Here is a 26,551-nt window from a genome sequence, read left to right as displayed (position 1 = left end):
AGTCCGTGATAGGGGAGAGTGTACACGGGCTGTGGGAGGAGATTAAATGGGTGGGTAGAGTCTGTGATAGGGGAGAGTGTACACGGGCTGTGGGAGGAGATTAAATGGGTGGGTAGAGTCCAGGATAAGGGAGAGTGTACATGGGCTGTGGGAGGGGATTAAATGGGTGGGTAGAGTCTGTGATAGGGGAGAGTGTACATGGACTGTGGGAGGAGATTAAATGGGTGGGTAGAGTCTGTGATAGGGGAGAGTGTACATGGGCTGTGGGAGGAGATTCAATGGGTGGGTAGAGTCTGTGATAGGGGAGAGTGTACACGGGCTGTGGGAGGAGATTCAATGGGTGGGTAGAGTCTGTGATAGGGGAGAGTGTACACGGGCTGTGGGAGTTGATTAAATGGGTGGGGAGAGTCTGTGATAGGGGAGAGTGTACACGGGCTGTGGGAGGGGATTAAATGGGTGGGTAGAGTCTGTGATAGGGGAGAGTGTCCACGGGCTGTGGGAGGGGATTAAATGGGTGGGTAGAGTCTGTGATAGGGGAGAGTGTCCACGGGCTGTGGGAGGGGATTAAATGGGTGGGTAGAGTCTGTGATAGGGGAGAGTGTCCACGGGCTGTGGGAGGGGATTAAATGGGTGGGTAGAGTCTGTGATAGGGGAGAGTGTACACGGGCTGTGGGAGGGGATTAAATGGGTGGGTAGAGTCTGTGATAGGGGAGAGTGTCCATGGGCTGCGGGAGGAGATTCAATGGGTGGGTAGAGTCTGTGATAGGGGAGAGTGGACAGGGGCTGTGGGAGGAGATTAAATGGGTGGGTAGAGTCCAGGATAGGGGAGAGTGTACAGGGGCTGTGGGAGGAGATTGAATGGGTGGGGAGAGTCCGTGATAGGGGAGAGTGTACACGGGCTGTGGGAGGAGATTAAATGGGTGGGTAGAGTCTGTGATAGGGGAGAGTGTACACGGGCTGTGGGAGGAGATTAAATGGGTGGGTAGAGTCCAGGATAAGGGAGAGTGTACATGGGCTGTGGGAGGGGATTAAATGGGTGGGTAGAGTCTGTGATAGGGGAGAGTGTACATGGACTGTGGGAGGAGATTAAATGGGTGGGTAGAGTCTGTGATAGGGGAGAGTGTACATGGGCTGTGGGAGGAGATTCAATGGGTGGGTAGAGTCTGTGATAGGGGAGAGTGTACACGGGCTGTGGGAGGAGATTCAATGGGTGGGTAGAGTCTGTGATAGGGGAGAGTGTACACGGGCTGTGGGAGGAGATTAAATGGGTGGGTAGAGTCTGTGATAGGGGAGAGTGTGCACGGGCTGTGGGAGGAGATTAAATGGGTGGGTAGAGTCTGTGATAGGGGAGAGTGTACACGGGCTGTGGGAGGAGATTAAATGGGTGGGTAGAGTCCGTGATGGGGGAGAGTGTACAGGGGCTGTGGGAGGAGATTAAATGGGTGGGTAGAGTCTGTGATAGGGGAGAGTGTACATGGGCTGTGGGAGGAGATTCAATGGGTGGGTAGAGTCTGTGATAGGGGAGAGTGTACACGGGCTGTGGGAGGAGATTGAATGGGTGGGTAGAGTCAGTGATAGGGGAGAGTGTACAGGGGCTGTGGGAGGAGATTAAATGGGTGGGTAGAGTCTGTGATAGGGGAGAGTGTACACGGGCTGCGGGAGGGGATTAAATGGGTGGGTAGAGTCTGTAATTAGGACGAGGTACAAGATGTTGAAGTCTCCATGTTCTGCACTTCTTCTATTCTGACAGACCAAAGACCCACCCCAGCCGGCGTTACTAACGGTAAAGTTGGTGTTCGATGCCGAGGGCCACATGATTGTCCTCCCCTCTCGCCAAGTGCTGTTTGAGACGATGTCGGGAATCCTGAGGTCGGTGGGTGACACCATCATAGAGGTGAGTAGTCCCTTCCCACGCGCAGTGACTGTCGCCCGTATCTGCCCCTGGTTACAGCTCCAACAAATCTATGGCAGTCATAGATTGATACAGCACAGATAGAGGACCAGCAAATGTTGGTGTTCAGAGGGACCTGGGTGTCCTTGTACACGAATCACACAAAGTTAACATGCAGGTACAACAAGCAATTAGGAAAGCAAATGGTATGTTGGTCTTTATTACAAGAGGGTTGGAGTATAAGAGTAAGGAAGTCTTACTGCAGTTGTACAGGGCCTTGGTGAGACCACACCTGGAGTACTGGGCACAGTTTTGGCCTCCTTACCTGAGGAAGGATATACTTGCCACAGAGGGAGTGCAACGAAGGTTCACCAGACTGGTTCCTGGGATGGGGGGATTGTCCTATGAAGAGAGATTGAGTAGACTAGGCCTATATTCTTTAGAGTTTAGAAGAATGAGAGGTGATCTCACTGAAATGTATAAAATTCTTACAGGGCTTGACAGGGTAGATGCAGGGAGGATATTTCTCCTGCCTGGGGAGTCTAGAACCAGGGGTCACAGTCTCAGAATAAGGGGTCGGCCATTTAGGACTGAGATGAGGAGAAATTTCTTCACTCAGAGGGTGGTGAATCTGTGGAATTCTCTACCCCAGAGGGCTGTGGATTCTGCTATGTTGAGTATATTCAAGAGAGACGCACTCCCGGGGACCCCCTGTAAATACTGACACACTCCCGGGGACCCCCTGTAAATACTGACACACTCCCGGGCACCCCCTGTAAATACTGACACACAAAGGATATTAGGAAAGCAAAGAGAGAGCATGAAAAATTCTTGGCAGTAAAATCAAGGATAACCCAAAGATGTTTTATAAATATATTAAGAGTAAGAGGATAACTAAAGTAAGGGTAGGGCCTATTGGAGATCATGAGGGTAATGTGTGTGGAGGTGGGAGACATTGGTAAGGTTCTTAATGAATACTTTGCGTCTGTTTTCACAAAGGAGAGGGGCGAAGCAGACATTGCTATCAGGGGGGGAGGAGTGTGAAATATTAGATGAAATAAACACAGTGAGAGAGGAAGTATTCAGGGGTTTAGCAGCTTTAAAAGTGGATAAATCCCCAGGCCGGATTAAATGTATTCCAGGCCACACCTGACCATCATTTTCCAATCCTCTCTGGCTTCAGGTGTGGTGCCAGAGGACTGGAGGACTGCTAATGTGGTACCGTTGTTTAAAAAGGGAGAAAAGGATAGACCGAGTAATTACAGGCCAGTCAGCCTAACCTCGGTGGTGGGGAAATTATTGGAAAGAATTCTGAAGGACAGGATAAATCTTCATTTAGAAAGACACGGATTAATCAAGGATAGTCAGCACGGATTTGTTAAGGGAAGGTCGTGTCTGACAAACTTGATTGAATTTTTTGAGGAGGTAACAAGGAGGGTAGATGTGGGCTGTGTGTTTGATGTAGTGTATATGGACTTTAGCAAGGCTTTTGATAAGGTTCCACATGGCAGACTGGTCATGAAGTTAAAAGCCCATGGGATCCAGGGCAAAGTGTCAAGTTGGATTCAAAACTAGCTCGGAGACAGGAAGCAGAGGGTAATGGTTGAAGGGTGTTTTTGTGACTGGAAGGCTGTTTCCAGTGGGGTTCCGCAGGGCTCAGTACTGGGTCCCTTGCTTTTTGTGGTATATATCAATGATCTCGACTTGAATATAGGGGGTATGATTAAGAAGTTTGCAGATGATACTACAATCGGCTGTGTGGTTGATACTGAAGAAGGAAGCTGTAGACTGCAGGAAGATATCAATAAATTGGTCAGGTGGGCAGAACAGTGGCAAATGGAATTCAATCCGGAGAAGTGTGAGGTAATGCATTTGGGGAGGGCTAACAAGGAAAGGGAATACACATTAAATGGTAGGACACTGAGTAGTGTAGAGGAACAAAGGGACCTTGGAGTGCATGTCCACAGATCCCTGAAGGTAGCAGGCCAAGTAGATAAGGTGGTTAAGAAGGCATACGGAATGCTTGCCTTTATTAGCCGTGGCGTAGAATACAAGAGCAGGGGGGGTTATGCTTCAACTGTATAAAACACTAGTTAGGCCTCAGCTAGAGTACTGCGTGCAGTTCTGGTCACCACATTACAGGAAAGATGTGATTGCACTAGAGAGGGTACAGAGGAGATTTACAAGGATGTTGCCAGGAGTAGAGAATCTTAGCTATGAGGAAAGACTGGATAGGCTGGGTCTGTTTTCCTTGGAACAGAGGAGGCTGAGGGGAGACCTTATTGAGGTGTATAAAATTATGAGGGGCCTAAATAAAGTGGATAGAAAGGACCTATTTCCCTTAGCAGAGGGGTCAAAAACCAGGGGGCACAGATTTAAAGTAATTGGTGGAAGGTTTAGAGGGGATTTGAGGGGCAATGTCTTCACCCAGAGGGTGGTGGGGGTCTGGAACTCACTGCCTGAAAGGGTGGTAGAGGCAGGAACCCGAACCACATTTAAAAAGTACTTGGATGTGCCCTTGGGATGTTCTAACCTGCAGGGCTACGGACCAAGAGCTGGGAAGTGGGATTAGGCTGGAGAGCTCTTTGTTGGCCGGCGCGGACACGATGGGCCGAAATGGCCTCCTTCCGTGCTGTAACTTTCTATGACACCCGGGAACACCCTATAAATATAGACACTCTCCCGGGGACCCCCTGTAACTACTGACACACTCCCGGGGACCCCCTGTAAATACTGACACCCTCCCGGGGACCCCCTGTAAATACAGACACACTCCCGGGGACCCCCTGTAAATACTGACACACTCCCAGGGACCCCCTGTAACTACTGACACACTCCCAGGGACCCCCTGTAAATACTGACACCCTCCCGGGGACCCCCTGTAAATACAGACACACTCCCGGGGACCCCCTGTAAATACTGACACACTCCCGGGGACCCCCTGTAAATACTGACACACTCCCAGGAAACCGCTGTAAATACTGACACTCTCCCGGGGACTTCTGTAAATACTGGCGCACTCCCGGGGACCCCCTGTAAATACTGGCGCACTCCCGGGGACCCCCTGTAAACACTGACACACTCCCAGGGACCCCCTGTAAACACTGACACACTCCCGGGGACCCCCTGTAAATAGAGACACACTCCCGGGGACCCCCTGTAAATACTGACACACACCCGGGGACCCCCTGTAAATACTGACACTCTCCCCGGGACCCCCTGTAAATACTGACACACTCCTGGGGACCCCCTGTAAATACTGACACACTCCCGGAGACCCCCTGTAAATACTGACACGCACTCCTGGGGACCCCCTGTAAATACCGACACACTCCCGGGGACCCCCGGTAAATACTGACGCACTCCCGGGGACCCCCTGTAAATACTGACACACTCCCGGAGACCCCCTGTAAATACTGACACGCACTCCTGGGGACCCCCTGTAAATACCGACACACTCCCGGGGACCCCCGGTAAATACTGACGCACTCCCGGGGACCCCCTGTAAATACAGACACACTCCCGGGGGCCCCCTGTAAATACAGACACACTCCCGGGGACCCCCTGTAAATACAGACACACTCCCCGAGGACCCCCTGTAAATGCTGACACACTCCCGGGGACCCGCTGTAAATACTGACACACTCTCCGGGGACCCCTTGTAAGCACTGACTCACTCCCGCGGACCCCCTGTAAGAACATAAGAACATGAGAACATAAGAAATAGGAGCAGGAGTAGGCCAATCGGCCCCTCGAGCCTGCTCCGCCATTCAATAAGATCATGGCTGATCTGATCCTAACCGCCAATCTACTATCACAGAACCATCTCCTGAATCTAACAGAATTAGACACATGAAATAGGAGCAGGATCAGGCTACACGGCCCCTGGGCCCGCTCCGCTACCCACAGGGCCATGACCGATCCGAACCTAGACTCATGTCCAAATTCCTGCCCGCTCCCCGTAACCCTTAATTCCCTTTACTTCTAGGAAACTGTCTATTTCTGTTTTAAATTTATGTAATGATGTAGCTTCTACAGCTTTTTGGGGCAGCATATTCCATGGACCTACCACCCTCTGAGTGAAGTAGTTCCTCCTCATCTCAGTTTTGAAAGAGCAGCCCCTTATTCTAAGACTATGCCCCCTAGTTCTAGTTTCACCCATCATCGGGAATATCCTCCCTGCATCCACCCGATCCAACCCCTTCACAATCTTATATGTTTCAATAAGATCGCCTCTCATTCTTCTGAACTCCAATGAGTAGAGTCCCAATCTACTCAACCTCTCCTCATATGTCCATCCCTTCATCCCCGGGATTAACCGAGTGAACCTTCTTTGTACTGACTCGAGAGCAAGTATGTGCTTTCTTAAGTATGGACACCAAAACTGTACGCAGTATTCCAGGTGCGGTCTCACCAATACCTTGTACAACTGAAGCAATACCTCCCTATTTTTATATTCTATCCCCCTAGCAATGAAAGCCAACATTCCATTGGCCTTCTTAATCACTTGCTGCACCTGCATACTAACCTTTTGAGTTTCGTGCACCAGGACCCCCAGATCCCTTTGTACTTCAGTACTTTCCAGTTTCTTGCCATTAAGATAATAACTTGCTCTACGATTTTTCCTGCCAAAGTGCATAACCTCACACTTTCCAGTATTGTATTCCATCTGCCAAATCTCTGCCCACCTACTTAGCCTGTCTATGTCCCCTTGCAGGTTTTTTATGTCCTCCTCACTCACTACTTTCCCTCCCATCTTAGTATCATCTGCAAACTTTGATATGTTACACTCGGTCCCCTCCTCCAAATCGTTAATATAGATTGTAAAGAGTTGGGGACCCAGCACTGACCCCTGCGGAACACCACTAGTTACTGATTGCCAGCCTGAGAATGAACCATTTATCCCAACTCTCTGCCTTCTGTTAGATAGCCAATCCTCTATCCATGCCAGAATATTACCCCCAATCCCGTGATTTTTTATCTTAAGCAATAATCTTTTGTGTGGCACCTTGTCAAATGCCTTTTGGAAGTCTAAATACACTACGTCCACTGGTTCCCCTTTATCCACCCTATATGTTACTTCCTCAAAGAACTCCAGCAAATTTGTCAAACATGACTTCCCCTTCATAAAACCATGCTGACTTTGTCCTATTAAATTATGATTATCCAAATGTCCTGTTACTGTCTCCTTAATAATGGACTCCAAAATTTTACCTACCACAGATGTTAGGCTAACCGGTCTATAGTTTCCAGCCTTCTGTCTACTGCCCTTTTTAAATAAGGGTGTTACATTAGCAGTTTTCCAGTCTGCCGGGACCATTGCCGAGTCCAGGGAGTTTTGGAAAATTATTACCAATGCATCCACAATCCCTACCGCCACTTCCCTCAAGACCCTAGGATGTAAGCCATCAGGTCCAGGTGATTTATCCGCCTTGAGTCCTATTATTTTACCGAGTACCACTTCCTTCGTGATTTTGATCGTGTTTAGCTCCTCCCCCCCATAGCCCCCTGTTTGTCCAGTGTTGGGATATTCTTAGTGTCTTCTACTGTAAAGACTGATATAAAATATTCATTCAGTGTTTTTGCCATCTCCATATTTCCCACCATTAATTTCCCGGTCTCATCCTCTAAGGGACCAACATTTACTTTAGCCACCCTTTTTCTTTTTATATAACTATAAAAACTCTTACTATCTGTTTTTATATTTTTTGCTAATTTACTTTCATAATCTATCTTCCCTTTCTTAATCAATCTTTTTGTTATTTTTTGCTGTCTTTTAAAGTTTTCCCAATCCTCTATCCTCCCACTAGATTTGGCTACCTTATATGCCCTTGTTTTTAGTCGAATACTATCCTTAATTTCTTTACTTAGCCACGGATGGCTGACCCCCTGTAAATAATGACACACTCCCGGGACCCCCTGTAAATACTGACACACTCCCGGGGACCCCTTGTAAATACTGGCACACTCCCGGGGACCCCCTGTAAATACTGACACACTCCCGGGGACCCCCTGTAAATACTGACACACTCCCGGGGACCCCCTGGAAACACTGACACACTCCCGGGGACCCCCTGGAAACACTGACACACTCCCGGGGACCCCCTGGAAACACTGACACACTCCCGGGGACCCCCTGGAAATACTGACACACTCCCGGGGACCCCCTGTAAATACTGACACACTCCCGGGGACCCCCTGTAAATACTGACACACTCCCGAGGACCCCCTGTAAATACTGACACCACCCGGGGACCCCTGTAAATACTGACACACTCCCGGGGACCCCCTGTAAATACTGACACCACCCGGGGACCCCCTGTAAATACTGACACACTCCCGAGGACCCCCTGTAAATACTGACACCACCCGGGGACCCCTGTAAATACTGACACACTCCCGGGGACCCCCTGTAAATACTGACACACTCCCGGGGACCCCCTGTAAATACTGACACCACCCGGGGACCCCCTGTAAATACTGACACACTCCCGAGGACCCCCTGTAAATACTGACACCACCCGGGGACCCCTGTAAATACTGACACACTCCCGGGGACTCCCTGTAAATACTGACACACTCCCGGGGACCCCCTGTAAATACTGACACACTCCCGGGGACCCCCTGTAAATACTGACACCACCCGGGGACCCCCTGTAAATACTGACACACTCCCGGGGACCCCCTGTAAATACTGACACACTCCCGGGGACCCCCTGTAAATACTGACACACTCCCGGGGACCCCCTGTAAATACTGACACACTCCCGGGGACCCCCTGTAAATACTGACACACTCCCGGGGACCCCCTGTAAATACTGACACACTCCCGGGGACTCCCTGTAAATACTGACACACTCCCGGGGACCCCCTGTAAATACTGACACACTCCCGGGGACTCCCTGTAAATACTGACACACTCCCGGGGACCCCCTGTAAATACTGACACACTCCCGGGGACCCCCTGTAAATACTGACACACTCCCGGGAATCCCCTGTAAATACTGACACTCCCGGGGACTCCCTGTAAATACTGGCACACTCCCGGGGACCCCCTGTAAATACAGACACACTCCCGGGGCCCCCCTGTAAATACTGACACACTCCCGGGGACTCCCTGTAAATACTGACACACTCCCGGGGACCCCCTGTAAATACTGACACACTCCCGGGGACCCCCTGTAAATACTGACACACTCCCGGGGACTCCCTGTAAATACTGACACACTCCCGGGGACCCCCTGTAAATACTGACACTCCCGGGGACTCCCTGTAAATACTGACACACTCCCGGGGACCCCCTGTAAATACTGACACTCTCCCGGGAATCCCCTGTAAATACTGACACTCCCGGGGACTCCCTGTAAATACTGGCACACTCCCGGGGACCCCCTGTAAATACTGACACTCTCCCGGGAATCCCCTGTAAATACTGACACTCCCTGGGACTCCCTGTAAATACTGGTACACTCCCGGGGACTCCCTGTAAATACTGGCACACTCCCGGGGACCCCCTGTAAATACTGACACACTCCTGGGGACTCCCTGTAAATACTGACACACTCCCGGGGACCCCCTGTAAATACTGACACACTCCCGGGGACCCCCTGTAAATACTGACACACTCCCGGGGACCCCCTGTAAATACTGACACACTCCCGGGGACCCCCTGTAAATACTGACACACTCCCGGGGACTCCCTGTAAATACTGACACACTCCCGGGGACCCCCTGTAAATACTGACACACTCCCGGCGACTCCCTGTAAATACTGACACACTCCCGGGGACCCCCTGTAAATACTGACACTCTCCCGGGAATCCCCTGTAAATACTGGCACACTCCCGGGGACCCTCTGTAAATACTGACACTCTCCCGGGGACTCCCTGCAAATACTGACACACTCCCGGGGACCCCCTGTAAATACAGACACACTCCCGGGGACCCCCTGTAAATACTGACACACTCCCCGGGGACCCCCTGTAAACACTGACACACTCCCGGGGACCCCCTGTAAATACTGACACTCTCCCGGAAACCCCCTATAAATAATGACACACTCCCGAGAATCCCCTGTAAATACTGGCACACTCCCGGGGACCCCCTGTAAATACTGACACACTCCCGGGGACTCCCTGTAAATACTGACACACTCCCGGGGACCCCCCTGTAAATACTGACACACTCCCGGGGACCCCCTGTAAATACTGATTCACTCCCGGGGACCCCCTGTAAATACTGACACACTCCCGGGGACCCCCTGTAAATACTGACACACTCCCGGGGACCCCCCTGTAAATACTGACTCACTCCCGGGGACCCCCTGTAAATACTGACACACTCCCGGGGACCCCCTGTAAATACTGACTCACTCCCGGGGACCCCCCTGTAAATACTGACTCACTCCCGGGGACCCCCTGTAAATACTGACTCACTCCCGGGGACCCCCTGTAAATACTGACTCACTCCCGGGGACCCCCTGTAAATACTGACACGCTCCCGGGGACCCCCTGTAAATACTGACGCACTCCCGGGGACCCCCTGTAAATACTGACTCACTCCCGGGGACCCCCTGTAAATACTGACACACTCCCGGGGACCCCCTGTAAATACTGACACTCCCGGGGACCCCCTGTAAATACTGACTCACTCCCGGGGACCCCCTGTAAATACTGACACACTCCCGGGGACCCCCTGTAAATACTGACACACTCCCGGGGACCCCCCTGTAAATACTGACTCACTCCCGGGGACCCCCCTGTAAATACTGACTCACTCCCGGGGACCCCCTGTAAATACTGACTCACTCCCGGGGACCCCCTGTAATCACTGACACACTCCCGGGGACCCCCTGTAATCACTGACACACTCCCGGGGACCCCCTGTAAATACTGACTCACTCCCGGGGACCCCCTGTAAATACTGACACACTCCCGGGGACCCCCTGTAAATACTGACTCACTCCCGGGGACCCCCCTGTAAATACTGACTCACTCCCGGGGACCCCCTGTAAATACTGACTCACTCCCGGGGACCCCCTGTAATCACTGACACACTCCCGGGGACCCCCTGTAATCACTGACACACTCCCGGGGACCCCCTGTAAATACTGACTCACTCCCGGGGACCCCCTGTAAATACTGACACACTCCCGGGGACTCCCTGTAAATACTGACACACTCCCGGGGACCCCCTGTAAATACTGACTCACTCCCGGGGACCCCCTGTAAATACTGACTCACTCCCGGGGACCCCCCTGTAAATACTGACACACTCCCGGGGACCCCCTGCAATCACTGACACACTCCCGGGGACCCCCTGCAATCACTGACACACTCCCGGAGACCCCTGAAGGTCGAGGCATCATTGAATCAGTGAGGAATCTTTCCACCCAAAGGTGAATTGAGTCGTGGAATCAGTTCCCAGGGAAGGACATTAAAGCAGGGATTCCAAATGGGGCCACGATTGATTTCGATGTGTTTCTGGAGAGAGAACGTGTTGAGGTTTGTGATGATCAGTTTCTACCCCAGTTTCTGAAATCATTGAGTACTTAATCGATCGAGCCTGGCACCAAGGAGCCCGAGAAAAACTGAGTTCAATGCAAGTGAAAGGGAAAATCCTCCAACAACAACAACTTGTATTTATATAGCGCCTTTAACATGGTAATACGTCCCAAGATGCTTCACTGGAGTGTTACAAGACAAAAAATTAACACTGAGCCACATAAGGAGAAATTAGGGCAGGTGACCAAAAGCTCGGTCAAATAAGTAGGTTTTAAGGAGCTTCTTAAAGGAAAGAGAGGCAGAGAGGTTTAGGGAGGGAATTCCAGAGCTTCGGGCCCAGGCAGCTGAAGGCACGGCCGCCAATGGTGGAGCGATTATAATCAGGGATGCTCAAGAGGGCAGAATTAGAGGAACGCAGAGATCTCGGGGGTTGTGGGATGGAGTAGGTTACAGAGATAGGGAGGGGCGAGGCCATGGAGGGATTTGAAAACAAGGATGAGAATTTGGAAATCGAGGCGCTGCTTAACTGGGAGCCAATGTAGGTCAGCGAACACAGCGGGTGTTGGGCGAACGGGACTTGGTGCGAGTTAGGACACAGGCAGCCGAGTTTTGGATGAGCTCAAGTGTTGGAGAAAGCAAGATGGTTGTGGTAGTTGAAGGTCAATCATCACAGCCCCAGGACATCGCTGCAGGAGTTCCTCAGGGCAGTGTCCTAGGCCCAACCATCTTCAGCTGCTTCATCAATGACCTTCCCTCCATGATAAGGTCAGAAATGGGGATGTTCGCTGATGACTGCACAGTGTTCAGCGACATTCACAACTCCTCAGATAATGAAGCAGTCCATGCCCGCTTGCAACAAGCTTTGACAATATTCAGGCTTGGGCTGATAAGTGGCAGGTAACATTTGCGTCACACAAGTGCCAGGCAATGACTATCTCCAACAAGCGAGCGTCTAACCACCGCCCCTTGACATTCAACGGCATTACCATCGCCGAATCTCCCACCATCAACATCCTGGGGGTCACCATTGACCAGAAACATAACTGGACCAGCCACATAAATACTGTGGCAACAAGAGCAGGTCAGAGGCTGGGTATTCTGCGGCGAGTGTCTCACCTCCCGACTCCCCAAAGCCTTTCCACCATCTACAAGGCACAAGTCAGGAGTGTGATGGAATACTCTCCACTTGCCTGGATGAGTGCAGCTCCAACAACACTCAAGAAACTCAACACCAACCAGGACAAAGCAGCCCGCTTGATTGGCACCCCATCCACCACCTTAAACATTCACTCCCTCCACCACCGGCGCACCGTGGCTGCAGTGTGTACCATCTACAAGATGCACTGCAGCAACTCGCCAAGGCTTCTTCGGCAGGACCTCCCAAACCCGCGACCTCTTCCACCTAGAAGGACAAGGGCAGCAGGCGCACGGGAACACCACCACCTCCAAGTTCCCCTCCAAGTCACACATCATCCTGATTTAGAAGTATATCGGCTGTTCCTTCATCGTCGCTGGGTCAAAATCCTGGAACTCCCTCCCTAACAGCACTGTCGGAGCACCTTCACCACACGGACTGCAGCGGTTCAAGAAGGCGGCTCACCACCACCTTCTGAAGGGCAACTAGGGATGGGCAATAAATGCCGGCCTTTCCCACTACCTGAGAAGAAATAGTTCAGAGATTCGACACTCCGAAACAGGGAAGCAGTTGGGACTGTGTAACATCTTCTGTGCGTGACCCTGTGTGTTTATTGCACGGGTTCTGGCCTCAGGCTGAGGGACTTGCAGAGAGCTGCACTGCCACTGGGTGGCGCTGCCAAGCTGGGCAGTGCGGGCTCAGCGCCGCCACCCACAGGCCTGCAGCAGCACTGCGCAGTGGCCAGGTTCAGCACCAAATCTCTTACACTTAATCTTCTATGGACCGCCCTTCTTTCCAGACCCCTCTGTGTTATACTTCAGCTGGTTTTAGGTTGGGTATAATAATAAGTGATTTATAAAGCAGCTACAGCCAGCGCTATCTGAGCGAGGGACAGGTGACGGGCCACTCTCGGACAGCACTGGTGGGACTGGGCCGTCAGCCATGGAATCCTTCACTCATCTCAACAGCACTTTTCAGAAATTATTAAGTTTGATAGCGAGGTCCCACAGGGCACCGGGGGAAGGGCCCAGTCCCACAGGTCACCGGGGGAAGGGCCCAGTCCCACAGGGCACCGGGGGAAGGGCCCAGTCCCACAGGACACCGGGGGAAGGGCCCAGTCCCACAGGGCACCGGGGGAAGGGTCCAGTCCCACAGGGCACCGGGGGAAGGGCCCAGTCCCACAGGGCACCGGGGGAAGGGCCCAGTCCCACAGGGCACCGGGGGAAGGGCCCAGTCCCACAGGTCACCGAGGGAAGGGTCCAGTCCCACAGGACACCGGGGGAAGGGCCCAGTCCCACAGGGCACCGGGGGAAGGGCCCAGTCCCACAGGGCACCGGGGGAAGGGCCCAGTCCCACAGGGCACCGGGGGAAGGGCCCAGTCCCATAGGACACCGGGGGAAGGGCCCAGTCCCACAGGACACCGGGGGAAGGGCGAGTCCCACAGGGCACCGGGGGAAGGGCCCAGGGCACCGGGGGTAGGGCCCAGTCTCACAGGGCACCGGGGGAAGGGCCCAGTCCCACAGGGCACTGGGGGCAGGGCCCAGTCCCACAGGGCACCGGGGGAAGGGCCCAGTCCCACAGGGCACCGGGGGAAGGGCCCAGTCCCACAGGACACTGGGGGAAGGGCCCAGTCCCACAGGGCACCGGGGGAAGGGCGAGTCCCACAGGGCACCGGGAGAAGGGCCCAGTCCCACAGGGCACCGGGGGAAGGGCGAGTCCCACAGGGCACCGGGGGAAGGGCCCAGTCCCACAGGGCACCGGGGGAAGGGCGAGTCCCACAGGGCACCGGGGGAAGGGCCCAGTCCCACAGGGCTCCGGGGGAAGGGCCCAGGGCTCTGGGGGAAGGGCGAGTCCCACAGGGCACAGGGGGAAGGGCCCAGTCCCACAGGGCACCGGGGGAAGGGCCCAGTCCCACAGGGCACCGGGGGAAGGGCCCAGTCCCACAGGGCACCGGGGGAAGGGCGAGTCCCACAGGGCACCGGGGGAAGGGCCCAGTCCCACAGGGCACCGGGGGAAGGGCCCAGTCCCACAGGGCACCGGGGGAAGGGCCCAGTCCCACAGGACACCGGGGGAAGGGCCCAGTCCCACAGGACACCGGGGGAAGGGCCCAGTCCCACAGGACACCGGGGGAAGGGCCCAGTCCCACAGGACACCGGGGGAAGGGCCCAGTCCCACAGGACACCGGGGGAAGGGCGAGTCCCACAGGACACCGGGGGAAGGGCCCAGTCCCACAGGACACCGGGGGAAGGGCGAGTCCCACAGGACACCGGGGGAAGGGCCCAGTCCCACAGGACACCGGGGGAAGGGCGAGTCCCACAGGACACCGGGGGAAGGGCCCAGTCCCACAGGACACCGGAGGAAGGGCCCAGTCCCACAGGACACCGGGGGAAGGGCCCAGTCCCACAGGACACCGGGGGAAGGGCCCAGTCCCACAGGACACCGGGGGAAGGGCCCAGTCCCACAGGACACCGGAGGAAGGGCCCAGTCCCACAGGACACCGGAGGAAGGGCCCAGTCCCACAGGACACCGGGGGAAGGGCCCAGTCCCACAGGACACCGGGGGAAGGGCCCAGTCCACAGGGCACCGGGGGAAGGGCCCAGTCCCACAGGACACCGGAGGAAGGGCCCAGTCCCACAGGACACCGGGGGAAGGGCCCAGTCCCACAGGACACCGGGGGAAGGGCGAGTCCCACAGGACACCGGGGGAAGTGCCCAGTCCCACAGGACACCGGGGGAAGGGCCCAGTCCCACAGGACACCGGGGGAAGGGCGAGTCCCACAGGACACCGGGGGAAGGGCGAGTCCCACAGGACACCGGGGGAAGGGCGAGTCCCACAGGACACCGGGGGAAGGGCGAGTCCCACAGGACACCGGGGGAAGGGCCCAGTCCCACAGGACACCGGGGGAAGGGCGAGTCCCACAGGGCACCGGGGGAAGGGCCCAGTCCCACAGGACACCGGGGGAAGGGCCCAGTCCCACAGGACACCGGGGGAAGGGCCCAGTCCCACAGGGCACCGGGGGAAGGGCCCAGTCCCACAGGGCACCGGGGGAAGGGCCCAGTCCCACAGGACACCGGGGGAAGGGCCCAGTCCCACAGGACACCGGGGGAAGGGCCCAGTCCCACAGGGCACCGGGGGAAGGGTCCAGTCCCACAGGGCACCGGGGGAAGGGCCCAGTCCCACAGGGCACCGGGGGAAGGGCCCAGTCCCACAGGACACCGGGGGAAGGGCCCAGTCCCACAGGACACCGGGGGAAGGGCCCAGTCCCACAGGCAAGACTGGATAACATGGTGAGATAAGTGGCACCAAAGTTGTGGTTTAAAAGCCTGCAGCTAGTTGGGGACAGAACGATGGAGGGAGGGGAGGAGTTTGCGGGTTTGTCAGTAACGAGCCTGGATTTAGCAGAGGATGCAGGACGTGGGAGAGGGAGAAGGACGGTGACCTGGGAGGAGAGGGTCTCTCACCGTCTGTAACATTGTTCCTCAGGTGGTGGCAGCTCAGGTGGACAGGAAAACAGGGAACAAGCGAGACTCCCCAGGGAGCAGTGAGAAGGAATCTGCACGGACCCTGTGCAAGGTGTGCGAGAGGCGGAGAGCAACAAGTGAGAGACAGACTGAAGGTGAGAGACTGACTTCCATAGTGTCGGAGGGGCAGTACTGAGGGAGCGCTGCACTGTCGGAGGGGCAGTACTGAGGGAGCGCTGCACTGTCGGAGGGGCAGTACTGAGGGAGCGCTGCACTGTCGGAGGGGCAGTACTGAGGGAGCGCCGCACTGTCGGAGGGGCAGTACTGAGGGAGCGCCGCACTGTCGGAGGGGCAGTACTGAGGGAGCGCTGCACTGTCGGAGGGGCAGTACTGAGGGAGCGCTGCACTGTCGGAGGGGCAGTACTGAGGCAGCGCCGCACTGTCGGAGGGGCAGTACTGAGGGAGCGCCGCACTGTCGGAGGGGCAGTACTGAGGGAGCGCTGCACTGTCGGAGGGGCAGTACTGAGGGAGCGCTGCACTGTCGGAGGGGCAGTACTGAGGGAGCGCTGCACTGTCGGAGGGGCAGTACTGAGGGAGCGCTGCACTGTCGGAGGGGCAGTACTGAGGGAGCGCTGCACTGTCGGAGGGGCAGTACTGAGGGAGCGCTGCACTGTCGGAGGGGCAGTACTGAGGGAGCGCTGCACTGTCGGAGGGGCAGTACTGAGAGAGAGCTGCACTGTCGGAGGGGCTGTACTGAAAGAGCGCCGCACTGTCGGAGGGTCATTAATGAGGGAGTGCCGCACTCTAGGAGGGGCAGTACCGAGGGAGCGCTGCACTGTCGGAGGGGCAGTACTGAGGGAGCGCTGCACTGCCAGAGGGGCAGTACCGAGGGAGCGCTGCACTGTCGGAGGGGCAGTACTGAGGGAGTGCTGCACTGTCGGAGGGGCAGTACTGAGGGAGTGCTGCACTGTCGGAGGGGCAGTACTGAGGGAGCGCTGCACTGTTGGAGGGGCTGTACTGAGGGAGCGCTGCACTGCCGGAGGGGCAGTACTGAGGGAGTGCTGCACTGTCGGAGGGGCAGTACTGAGGGAGTGCTGCACTGTCGGAGGGGCTGTACTGAGGGAGCATCGCACTGTCGGAGGTGCAGTCTTTCGGATGAGACGTTAAAACGAGGCCCCGTCTGCTCTCTCAGGTGGATGTAAAAGATCCTGTTGTAGGAATGTCTAGTTCCTATCCAAAACACTGAGGTCCACTCAGGCGATCAAATAAACGAGGTTTAATGAAAACTAACAGAGTTTAACGGATAACTACAGGAGAACATCGAATATAGGTCTAGTCAGTTCGGAGGCTCCACGAGGACTGCTAGGGCGGTCCCGTGGCTGACGTCATGACGTCATCACGTTTTTCCCGCCGGTGGGGGATCACGCGATGAACGGTGTGACGTCATCGCGTTTACCCGCGCTATTAAAGTGATCGCGCTCTGTACATGTAAACAGTGAAAACAAAGATACAAACTCAGGCTGTAGCCAACATATTATTAAAGGGAATTATATACAATTGATCGGAGTCCCTTAGTGGCTCCGCCACATGCGCCCCCCCAGAATTGTCTTTAATAGCAAAAGTAAAATGGCGAGGAGGCCTGACAAGCCTGTCAGATCGACTTCTGTAGCCTTGAAGTGGAAGCTGATGGACGGCGGGCGAGCTGGCGGGCGGTTGCGTTTGATCTGGCACGGCGACTGTGGGCGGTCGGCCACGTTTCAGCGGTTGTGCGATCTCGACTGGGCGGTCAAGGTCCAAGTGAGCCGGGTTCAACCGGTCAACCGAAATGTGGTCTGGTTTACCTCCGACATCGACCGAAAAAGATTTGTCTCCCGGCTCTATCACACGGAAAGGACCAGTGTAAGGGGGTTTGAGCGGGTCCCGATGAGCGTCGTGGCGGATAAACACATAGTCGGCGTTCTTCAGCTCAGCTGGGACGTGGGAGCTCTGCAAGCCGTGATGCGACGTAGGCACTGGAGCGAAACTTCTGGCTGCCTCCTGGTGGCTGATGAGCTGCTGGGACGCGGACCATGGCTCTGTTGGAGACGGAAGGAAATCCCCTGGTATGCGTAGCGGCTGGCCAAATACGAGCTCCGCCGAGGACGATTGAAGATCTTCTTTAGGTGCCGTACGAAGACCCAAAAGGACCCATGGAAGCCTGTCCACCCAGCCCGCGCCTTGAAGGCTGGCTCGCAGTGCAGCTTTGAGCGACCTGTGGAATCGCTCACACAGGCCGTTCGCCTGTGGATGGTAGGCAGTGGTGCGATGTAGCTTGACGCCAAGCCCCTGAGCCACAGCGTTCCAGAGCTCAGAAGAAAACTGCGGCCCACGATCAGACGAGATGTCCGCCGGTACCCCGAAACGGGCGACCCAAGAGGAGATGAATGCCCTGGTGACATCTGCGGAAGTGGTGGATGACAAAGGAACCGCCTCCGGCCATCGAGTGGTGCGGTCCACCATTGTAAGAAGATGAGTAAACCCATGCGAAGGCGGAAGTGGCCCCACCAGGGCCACATCCACATGATCAAACCGATGTTCCGGAACAGCGAAAGTGGCCAATGGAGCCTTGACGTGACGCTGCACCTTGGCCTTTTGGTAGACCACGCAGGTGTTGGCCCAGTCGCGAACATCCGTGTGCATGCCCCGCCACTCGAATTTGGACGACATGAGCCGTTGCGAGGCCTTCATGCCAGGGTGCGACAACCCGTGTATGGCGTCAAAAACTTTTCAGCGCCAGGCGACCGGGACGATAGGGCGAGGATCTCCTACGGAGACGTCGCAGAGTAGCGTAGTGCCCGCGGCATGGAATTTGACGTCGGCCGCTTGGAGGCTAGAGGGGTTGGTTCTGTAAGATTGGACCTCCGGATCCGAAGCTTGATCCGCAGCCATGAGGGCATAGTCGATGCTGAGCTGGACTGCATGAACGGTCGCACGGGAGAGGCAATCCGCCACCAGGTTGTCCTTACCGGACACATGCTGAATGTCATTGGTGAATTCTGAAATAAACGTCAACTGACGTTGTTGCCGAGCTGACCACGGTTCGGCGGTCTTGGCCATAGCGAACGTTAGTGGCTTATGGTCCACAAAAGCAGTGAACGGACGTCCCTCTAGCAAGAACCGGAAATGGCGGATGGCCAGAAAAAGGGCCAGCAACTCCCAGTCGAACGTGCTGTACTTTCGTTCGTTTCGCCGTAGTTGATGGCTGAAAAACGCCAGCGGTTGCCACGTCCCATGCACCCACTGTTCCTGCACTGCGCCGATGGCGTAGTCTGACGCGTCAGTGGTAAGGGCGATGGTGGCACCTGGCAGCGGGTGTGCCAGCATGGTTGCGTTGGCTGAAGCACCTTTTGTGTCGACGAACGCCCGGTCCATGTCGACCGTCCAGCTAATCGGATCCTTGCCGGACTTGTGCTTGAGGGCCTCGTACAGGGGCTGCATGAGCAGAGCTGCATTAGGGACGAACCGGTGATAAAAATTTACCATCCCGAGGAACTCCTGCAGGGCCTTGATGGTCTGCGGGCGCGGGAATGAAGTAACTGCCTCCACCTTCGTTTGCAGCAGAATTGCGCCATCCGATGTGATGCGATGGCCTAAGAAATCAATCTGCTGCAGGCCGAACTGGCACTTGGCTGGGTTGATGATCAAGCCGTGTTGACTGAGGCGTCTAAAGAGGGTGCGCAAATGGCAGATGTGCTCCTCTTTATTAGGGCTGGCGTTGAGGATGTCGTCGAGGTAGACAAATAGAAACTTGAGGTCCCGAAGCACTGAGTCCATCACGCGCTGGAAAGCCTGTGCAGCGTTCTTCAATCCAAACGGCATCCGCAGAAATTCAAACAGGCCGAATGGGGTGATGACTGCAGTTTTCGGGACGTCTTGCGGGTGTACGGGGACCTGGTGGTAGCCACGGACAAGGTCGACTTTGGAAAAAATGGTATTTCCCGCCAAATGGGCAGAGAAATCCTGAATATGAGGGATCGGTTACCGATCAGGAGTAGTGGCGTCGTTCAGGTGTCGGTAGTCGCCGCAAGGCTGCCATCCGCCGCCAGGTTTCGGAACAATGTGGAGAGGCAAAGACCAGGGACTATTCAACCGGTGAATAATCCCTAGCCGCTCCATCGTGTCGAACTCCGCTTTCGCAGCCGCGAGCTTGCCAGGTTCGAGGCGCCGGGCCCGTGTGTAGACCGGGGAGCCAGTAGTGGTGAAGAGGAGTTTTCCCGAATTACTGATTGCCATCGCAGCCGCGGGGCGCTCGTTATAACCGGTCCTCTTTCGACAGGGTGGCTGCTGTTTTTTTTTGAGCGAAAAGCTGCAGGGAGGGCGGCAGCATCTTGCTTTCGCGCCAAAACGGGCGTGGTAGAAGCACAACCCCGCAGGTTGAGGGGCTGGAGCAGCGTCTGTGGGGGATGGGCGCCTCATGGCAGCGCAGTACTGCTGTGTCACTGCGAAGATCTTGTCCGCATCGGCAGCCAGCTCTGCGCAGTCGGTGACTTCCGACCGGGCTAGGGCAGCCTGAACTTGCTCCGGTAGCTGGCTGAGGAATAGCTCCCTGAAGAGGAAGCATTCCGGTTCGGAGCCCAGGAGCGTGAGCATTTGGCTCATGAGCTCGGATGGCTTGGAGTCCCCGAGGCCGGGCATAACGAGCAGCCGGCGGGCGCGCTCCGACTTCGTGAGCTCGAAGACCTGTAACAACCGCGCCTTTATCGTTTCATACTTGCGATCTTCTGGTGGATTACCAAGCAGGCTGACGACCCGCGAGGCTGTGGCGCTGTCGAGGGCAGAGACCACGTGATAGTAACGGGTCTGATCCGCAACGATGTTCCTGATGGCGAACTGGGCTTCAGCCTGGATGAACCACGCGGCTGGCTGTTGCTCCCAGAACTGTGGTAGCTTCAAAGCAACGGCGTTCGTTTCCATGTTCAGTAACTTCTGCGAAAACCGTTCGCAAAAGTCGGGGTCACCAATGTAGGAATGTCTAGTTCCTATCCAAAAGACTGAGGTCCACTCAGGCGATCAAATAAACGAGGTTTAATGAAAACTAACAGAGTTTAACGGATAACTACAGGAGAACATCGAATATAGGTCTAGTCAGTTCGGAGGCTCCACGAGGACTGCTAGGGCGGTCCCGTGGCTGATGTCATCACGTCATCACGTTTTTCCCGCCGGTGGGGGATCACGTGATGAACGGCGTGACATCATCGCGTTTACCCGCGCTATTAAATGGATCGCGCTCTGTACATGTAAACAGTGAAAACAAAGATACAGACTCAGGCTGTAGCCAACATATTATTAAAGGGAATTATATACAATTGATCGGAGTCCCTTAGTGGCTCCGCCACACGGTGGTATTATTTCGAAGAGCAGGGGAGCTCTCCCCGGTGTCCTGGCCAATATTTATCCCTCAATCAACATCACTAAAACAGATGATCTGGTCTTTATCAGATTGCTGTTTGTGGGATCTTGCTGTGCGCAAATTGGCTGCCGCGTTTCCTACATTACAACAGTGACTCCACTTTAAAAGTACTTCATTGGCTGTGAAGCGCTTTGGGACTTCCTGAGGATGGGAAAGGTGTGGTGTATAAAAGTCTTTCTCCTTGTTCCCCTCAGGTTTGGGAGACACGGAGACCGAACCTTGTGATATAATGGAGCCTCCGGCCTGTGACCGAGGCTGCTGCCTCCCGCACCCCTCGGTGCTGCTCGGGCAGCTGGACGGCAGAGGTGCCATGGTCAGTGGGGAGCGGCTGAAGGGTCATTTCTACCCACTGTCCAGCAGCCTTCTGAGAGAGGTGATAACGTCAGACACGAAACTACAGAGTGCACAGAGGAAGCAGAAACTCTTGATCGAGGTGAGGACATCAACCAGCTGTCCGCCCAGTCCAGACCCAGCCCAGGCCCAGGCCCGGCCCAGTCCAGACCCAGCCCAGGCCCAGGCCCGGCCCAGCCCAGGCCCAGGCCCAGTCCATGCCCAGGCCCATTCCATGCCCAGGCCCAGTCCAGACCCAGGCCCGGCCCAGGCCCGGCCCAGCCCAGGCCCAGGCCCGTTCCATGCCCAGGCCCAGTCCAGACCCAGGCCCGGCCCAGGCCCGGCCCAGCCCAGGCCCAGGCCCAGCCCAGGCCCAGCCCCGGCCCAGTCCATGCCCAGGCCCAGGCCCAGTCCATGCCCAGCCCCGGCCCAGTCCATGCCCAGCCCCGGCCCAGTCCATGCCCAGGCCCAGTCCATGCCCAGGCCCAGCCCATGCCCAGTCCAGGCCCAGTCCATGCCCAGGCCCGGCCCAGCCCAGCCCATGCCCAGTCCATGCCCAGGCCCAGTCCATGTCCATGCCCAGGCCCAGGCCCAGCCCAGCCCAGTCCATGCCCAGGCCCAGCCCATGCCCAGGCCCAGGCCCAGCCCCAGCCCAGCCCAGGCCCAGTCCATGCCCAGCCCTGCTGTGGTGCTGAGGCTCATGGAACGGATGGTCCAAGGCCCAGTAGGAGTATTGTGTCCAATTCTGGGCACCACACTTTAGGAAGGATGTCAAGGCCTTGGAGAGGGTGCGGAGGAGATTTACTAGAATGGTTCCAGGTATGAGGGACTTCAGTTATGTGTAGAGCCTGGAGAAGCTGGGGTTGTTCTCCTTAGAACAGAGAAGGCTAAGGGGAGATTTGATAGAGGTGTTCAGAATCATGAATGGTTTTCTGTTTCCTGGGCAGGAGGGTCGGTAACCAGAGGGCTTTGATTTAAGATAATTGGCAAAAGATCCAGAGGGGAGATGAGGAGATTATTTTTTTTACGCAGCGAATTGTTGTGATCTGGAATGTGCTGCTTGAAAGGGCGGTGGAAGCAGATTCAATATTGTGTCCAATTCTGGGCACCGCACTTTAGGAAGGATGTGAAGGCCTCAGAGAGGGTGCAGAAAAGATTTACAAGAATGATTCCAGGGATGAGGGACTTCAGTTACGTTGATAGACTGGAGAAGCTGGGGGTGTTCTACTTGGAGCAGAGAAGATTGAGAGGAGATTTGATCAGCCATGATCGCATTGAATGGCGGAGCAGGCTCGAGGGGCCGAATGGCCTATTCCTGCTCCTATCTTCTATGTTTCTATTTGATCGAGGTGTTCAAAATCATGAGGGGTCCAGACAGAGTAGATAGAGAGAAACTGTTCCCATTGGTGGAAGGGTCGAGAACCAGAGGACACAGATTTAAGGTGATTGGCAGAAGAACCAAAGGCGACATAGAAGATAGGAGCAGGAGTAGGCCATTCGGCCCCTCGAGCCTGCGCCGCCATTCAATGAGATCATGGCTGATCATCCAAATTCAGTACCCTGTCCCTGCCTTCTCCCCATATCCCTTGATCCCTTTAGCCTTAAGAAATAAATCCAACTCCTTCTGGAATATATTTAATGAATTGGCCTCAACTGCCTTCTTTGGTAGAGAATTCCACAGGTTCACCACTCTCTGGGTGAAGAAATTCCTCCTCATCTCAGTCCTAAATGGCTTACCCCTTATCCTTAGACTGTGACCCCTGGTTCTGGACTCCCCGGCCATCGGGAACATCCTTCCTGCATCTAATCTGTCTAGTCCTGTTAGAATTTTATAAGTTTCAATGAGATCCCCTCTCATTCTTCTAAACTCCAGTGAGTATAAGCCCAATCGACCCAATCTCTCCTCATACGTCATTCCTGCCATCCCAGGTATCAGCCTGGTGAATCTTCGCTGCACTCCTTCCATGGCAAGAACATCCTTCCTCAGATAAGGCGACCAAAACTGCACACAATACTCAAGATGTGGTCTCACCAAGGCCCTGTACAACTGCAGCAAGACATCCTTGCTCCTGTACTCAAACCCTCTCGCTATGAAGGCCAACATACCATTTGCCTTCTTAACCGCATGCTGCACCTGCATGCTTACCTTCAGCGACTGGTGCACAAGGATGCCCAGGTCTCGTTGCACTTCCCCTTCTCCCAATCTATTGCCATTCAGATAATAATCTGCCTTCCTGTTTTTGACACCAAAGTGGATAACCTCGCATTTATCCACGTTATATTGTATCTGCCATGCTTCTGCCCAATCACCCAACCTGTCCAAATCATCCTGGAGTTTCTCGGCATCCTCCTCACAGCACACACGCCCACCCAGCTTTGTGTCGTCTGCAAACTTGGAGATGTTACATCTAGTTCCCTCGTCCAGATCATTTATATATATTGTGAATAGCTGGGGTCCAAGGACCGATCCCTGTGGTACCCCACTAGTCACTGCCTGCCACTCCGAAAAAGACCCGTTTATTCCAACTCTTGGCTTCCTGTCTGCCAACCAGTTCTCTATCCAAGTCAGTACCTTGCCCCCAATCCCATGTGCCTTAACTTTACACGCTAATCTCTTATGCGGGGCCTTGTCGAAAGCCTTTTGAAAGTCCAAATACACCACATCCACTGGTTCTCCCTTATCTATTCTACCAGTTACATCCTCAAAAAATTCCAGTAGATTAGTCAAGCACGATTTACCTTTAGTAAATCCATGTTGACTTTGTCCGATCCTGTCACTGTTTTCCAAGTGCTCTGCTATTACATCTTTTATAATAGACTCTAGCAAAAACTTTTTTACGCAGCGAGTGGTTCGGATCTGGAATGAACTGCCTGAAAGGGGGGGTGGAGGCAGACTCAATCGCGGCTTTCAAAAGGGATTTGGATAAGTACCTGAAGGCAAGAAATTTGCAGGGTTACGGGGAAAGGGCGGGTGAGTGGGACTAGCTGAAGTGCTCTTGCAGAGAGCCGGCACGGGCTCGACAGGCCGAATGTAACCATTCGATGATTCTTTAATAGTAACTTTCAAAAGAGAATTGGATAAATAATTGAAGGGGAGCAATTTTCAGGGTTGTGGGGAAAGAGCGGGGGAGTGGGACTAATTGGAGCGCTCGACCAAAGAGCTGGAACAGGCACGATGGGCCGAATGGCCTCCTTCTGTGCCGTGTGATTCTATGATCCCAGCAGTACTGTATTGGGATACACCTACACCCTGCACCTGACTGACTGGGGTTCGGTGAGAGGAGGGGTCCCAGAGTGAGAGAGTGTGCACTCACTCAGTACCTTGGTTCCGACACCCATTGACAGCACATTTCCAAAACCTGGTTGACCAAGAAAAGGACAGACACTGGAAAGAGAATCTGAGGTTCAGTGGTGTCTGTACCCCAACCACAGGTGGGGCATTCATTCCTCATCCTGTGGTAGCAAGTGATTTACTCTCTGAATCCCTCCCAAGTGTCAGTCACTCTGAAGTTTCCTGATAAATTTACCCTTTACTAATTAAAACCTGTCCTCCTGTTCCATTCTCCCTCATATATACAAGGTGTGAAGTTATGTTAAAGTTGTATAAAGCTCTGGTTAGACCACATCTGCATATTAAATATAAACTAATATTCAGCATTTAAGCTTTCCATTTCCATAACTATCTTATATTATCAATGGAACAGGAGGAGGCCATTCAGCCCCTCAAGCCTGTTCCGCCATTCAAGTAGATCAGGGCTGATCTGTATCTTAACTCCATTTACCCGCCACGGTTCCGTAACCCTAACCCTTACCCAATAAATATCGATTGATCTCAGTTTTGGAATTGTCAATTGACCCCCCAGCCTTCACAGCTTTTTGGGGGAAAGAGTTCCAGATTTCCACCACCCTTTGTGTGAAGAAGTGCTTCCTGACATCACCTCTGAACGGCCTGGCTCTAATTTTAAGGTTCTGCCCCCTTGTTCTGGACTCCCCCCACCAGAGGAAATAGTTTCTCTCTCTCGACCCGATCAACTCCTTTAATCATCTTAAACACCTCGATCAGATCACCCCTTAATCTTCTAAACTCGAGGGAATACAAGCCCAGTCTGTGCAACCTGTCCTCGTAATTTAACCCTTTTAGCCCTGGTATCACTCTGGTGAATCTGGGCTGCTCCCGCTCCGAGGCCGATATATCCTTCCTGAGGGGCGGGGCCCAGAACTGAACCCAGTGTCCCCATGGGGTCTGACCAGAGCTCGGTACAGCTGTAACAGAACTTCCTCCCCTTGTATACATGAGGGAGAAAGGAATCGAAGGATACGTTGATGGGCTGAGATGAAGAGGGGCGGGAGGAGGCTGGTGTGGAGCAGAAACACCGGCACGGACTGGTTGGGCCGAATGGCCTGTTTCTGTGCTGTACATTCGATGGAACTCTTTTGTATTCCAGCCCTTGAGATAAAGGCCAACATTCCATTAGCCTTAGTTCTGACAGAGGGTTCGACCTGAAACATTGACTCTTTCTCTCTCCACGATGCTGCCTGGCCTGCTGAGTGTTTCCAGCACTTTCTGTTGTTATTCCATTAGCCTTTTTGTAACTCAATAAGATCACCTCTCACAGACTGAAGCGGGTATTTAAACTCCGGCCCACCCCCACACCCAGCGCAAACGGTGCAAGTAGGAGGTCAAACATAGAAACATAGAAACATAGAAGATAGGAGCAGGAGTAGGCCATTCGGCCCCTCGAGCCTGCTCCGCCATTCAATGAGATCATGGCTGATCATCCA

At 54.6% G+C, this 26,551-nt stretch overlaps 1 protein-coding gene across 1 annotated transcript in view; it reads left to right on the top strand.

The window, feature by feature from the left end:
• The first annotated feature begins 21,595 nt into the window (after nt 1–21,595).
• Nucleotides 21,596–26,551, top strand: part of LOC147112205 (dynein heavy chain domain-containing protein 1-like) — a 52,614-nt gene continuing 47,658 nt past the window's right edge. Inside the window, exon 1 of the mRNA XM_085999866.1 lies at nt 21,596–21,872. Coding sequence (XP_085855992.1) covers nt 21,669–21,872 — 204 coding nt within the window. The 5' untranslated portion in view covers nt 21,596–21,668. The remainder of the gene's footprint in view (nt 21,873–26,551) is intronic.

The sequence above is a fragment of the Somniosus microcephalus genome, chromosome 10 (genome assembly GCF_052327205.1).
Source record: "Somniosus microcephalus isolate GS21.2 chromosome 10, FLI_Smic_1.0, whole genome shotgun sequence".
In the NCBI taxonomy this organism is placed as follows: domain Eukaryota; kingdom Metazoa; phylum Chordata; class Chondrichthyes; order Squaliformes; family Somniosidae; genus Somniosus; species Somniosus microcephalus.
This window is presented reverse-complemented; position numbering and strand designations above follow the sequence as displayed.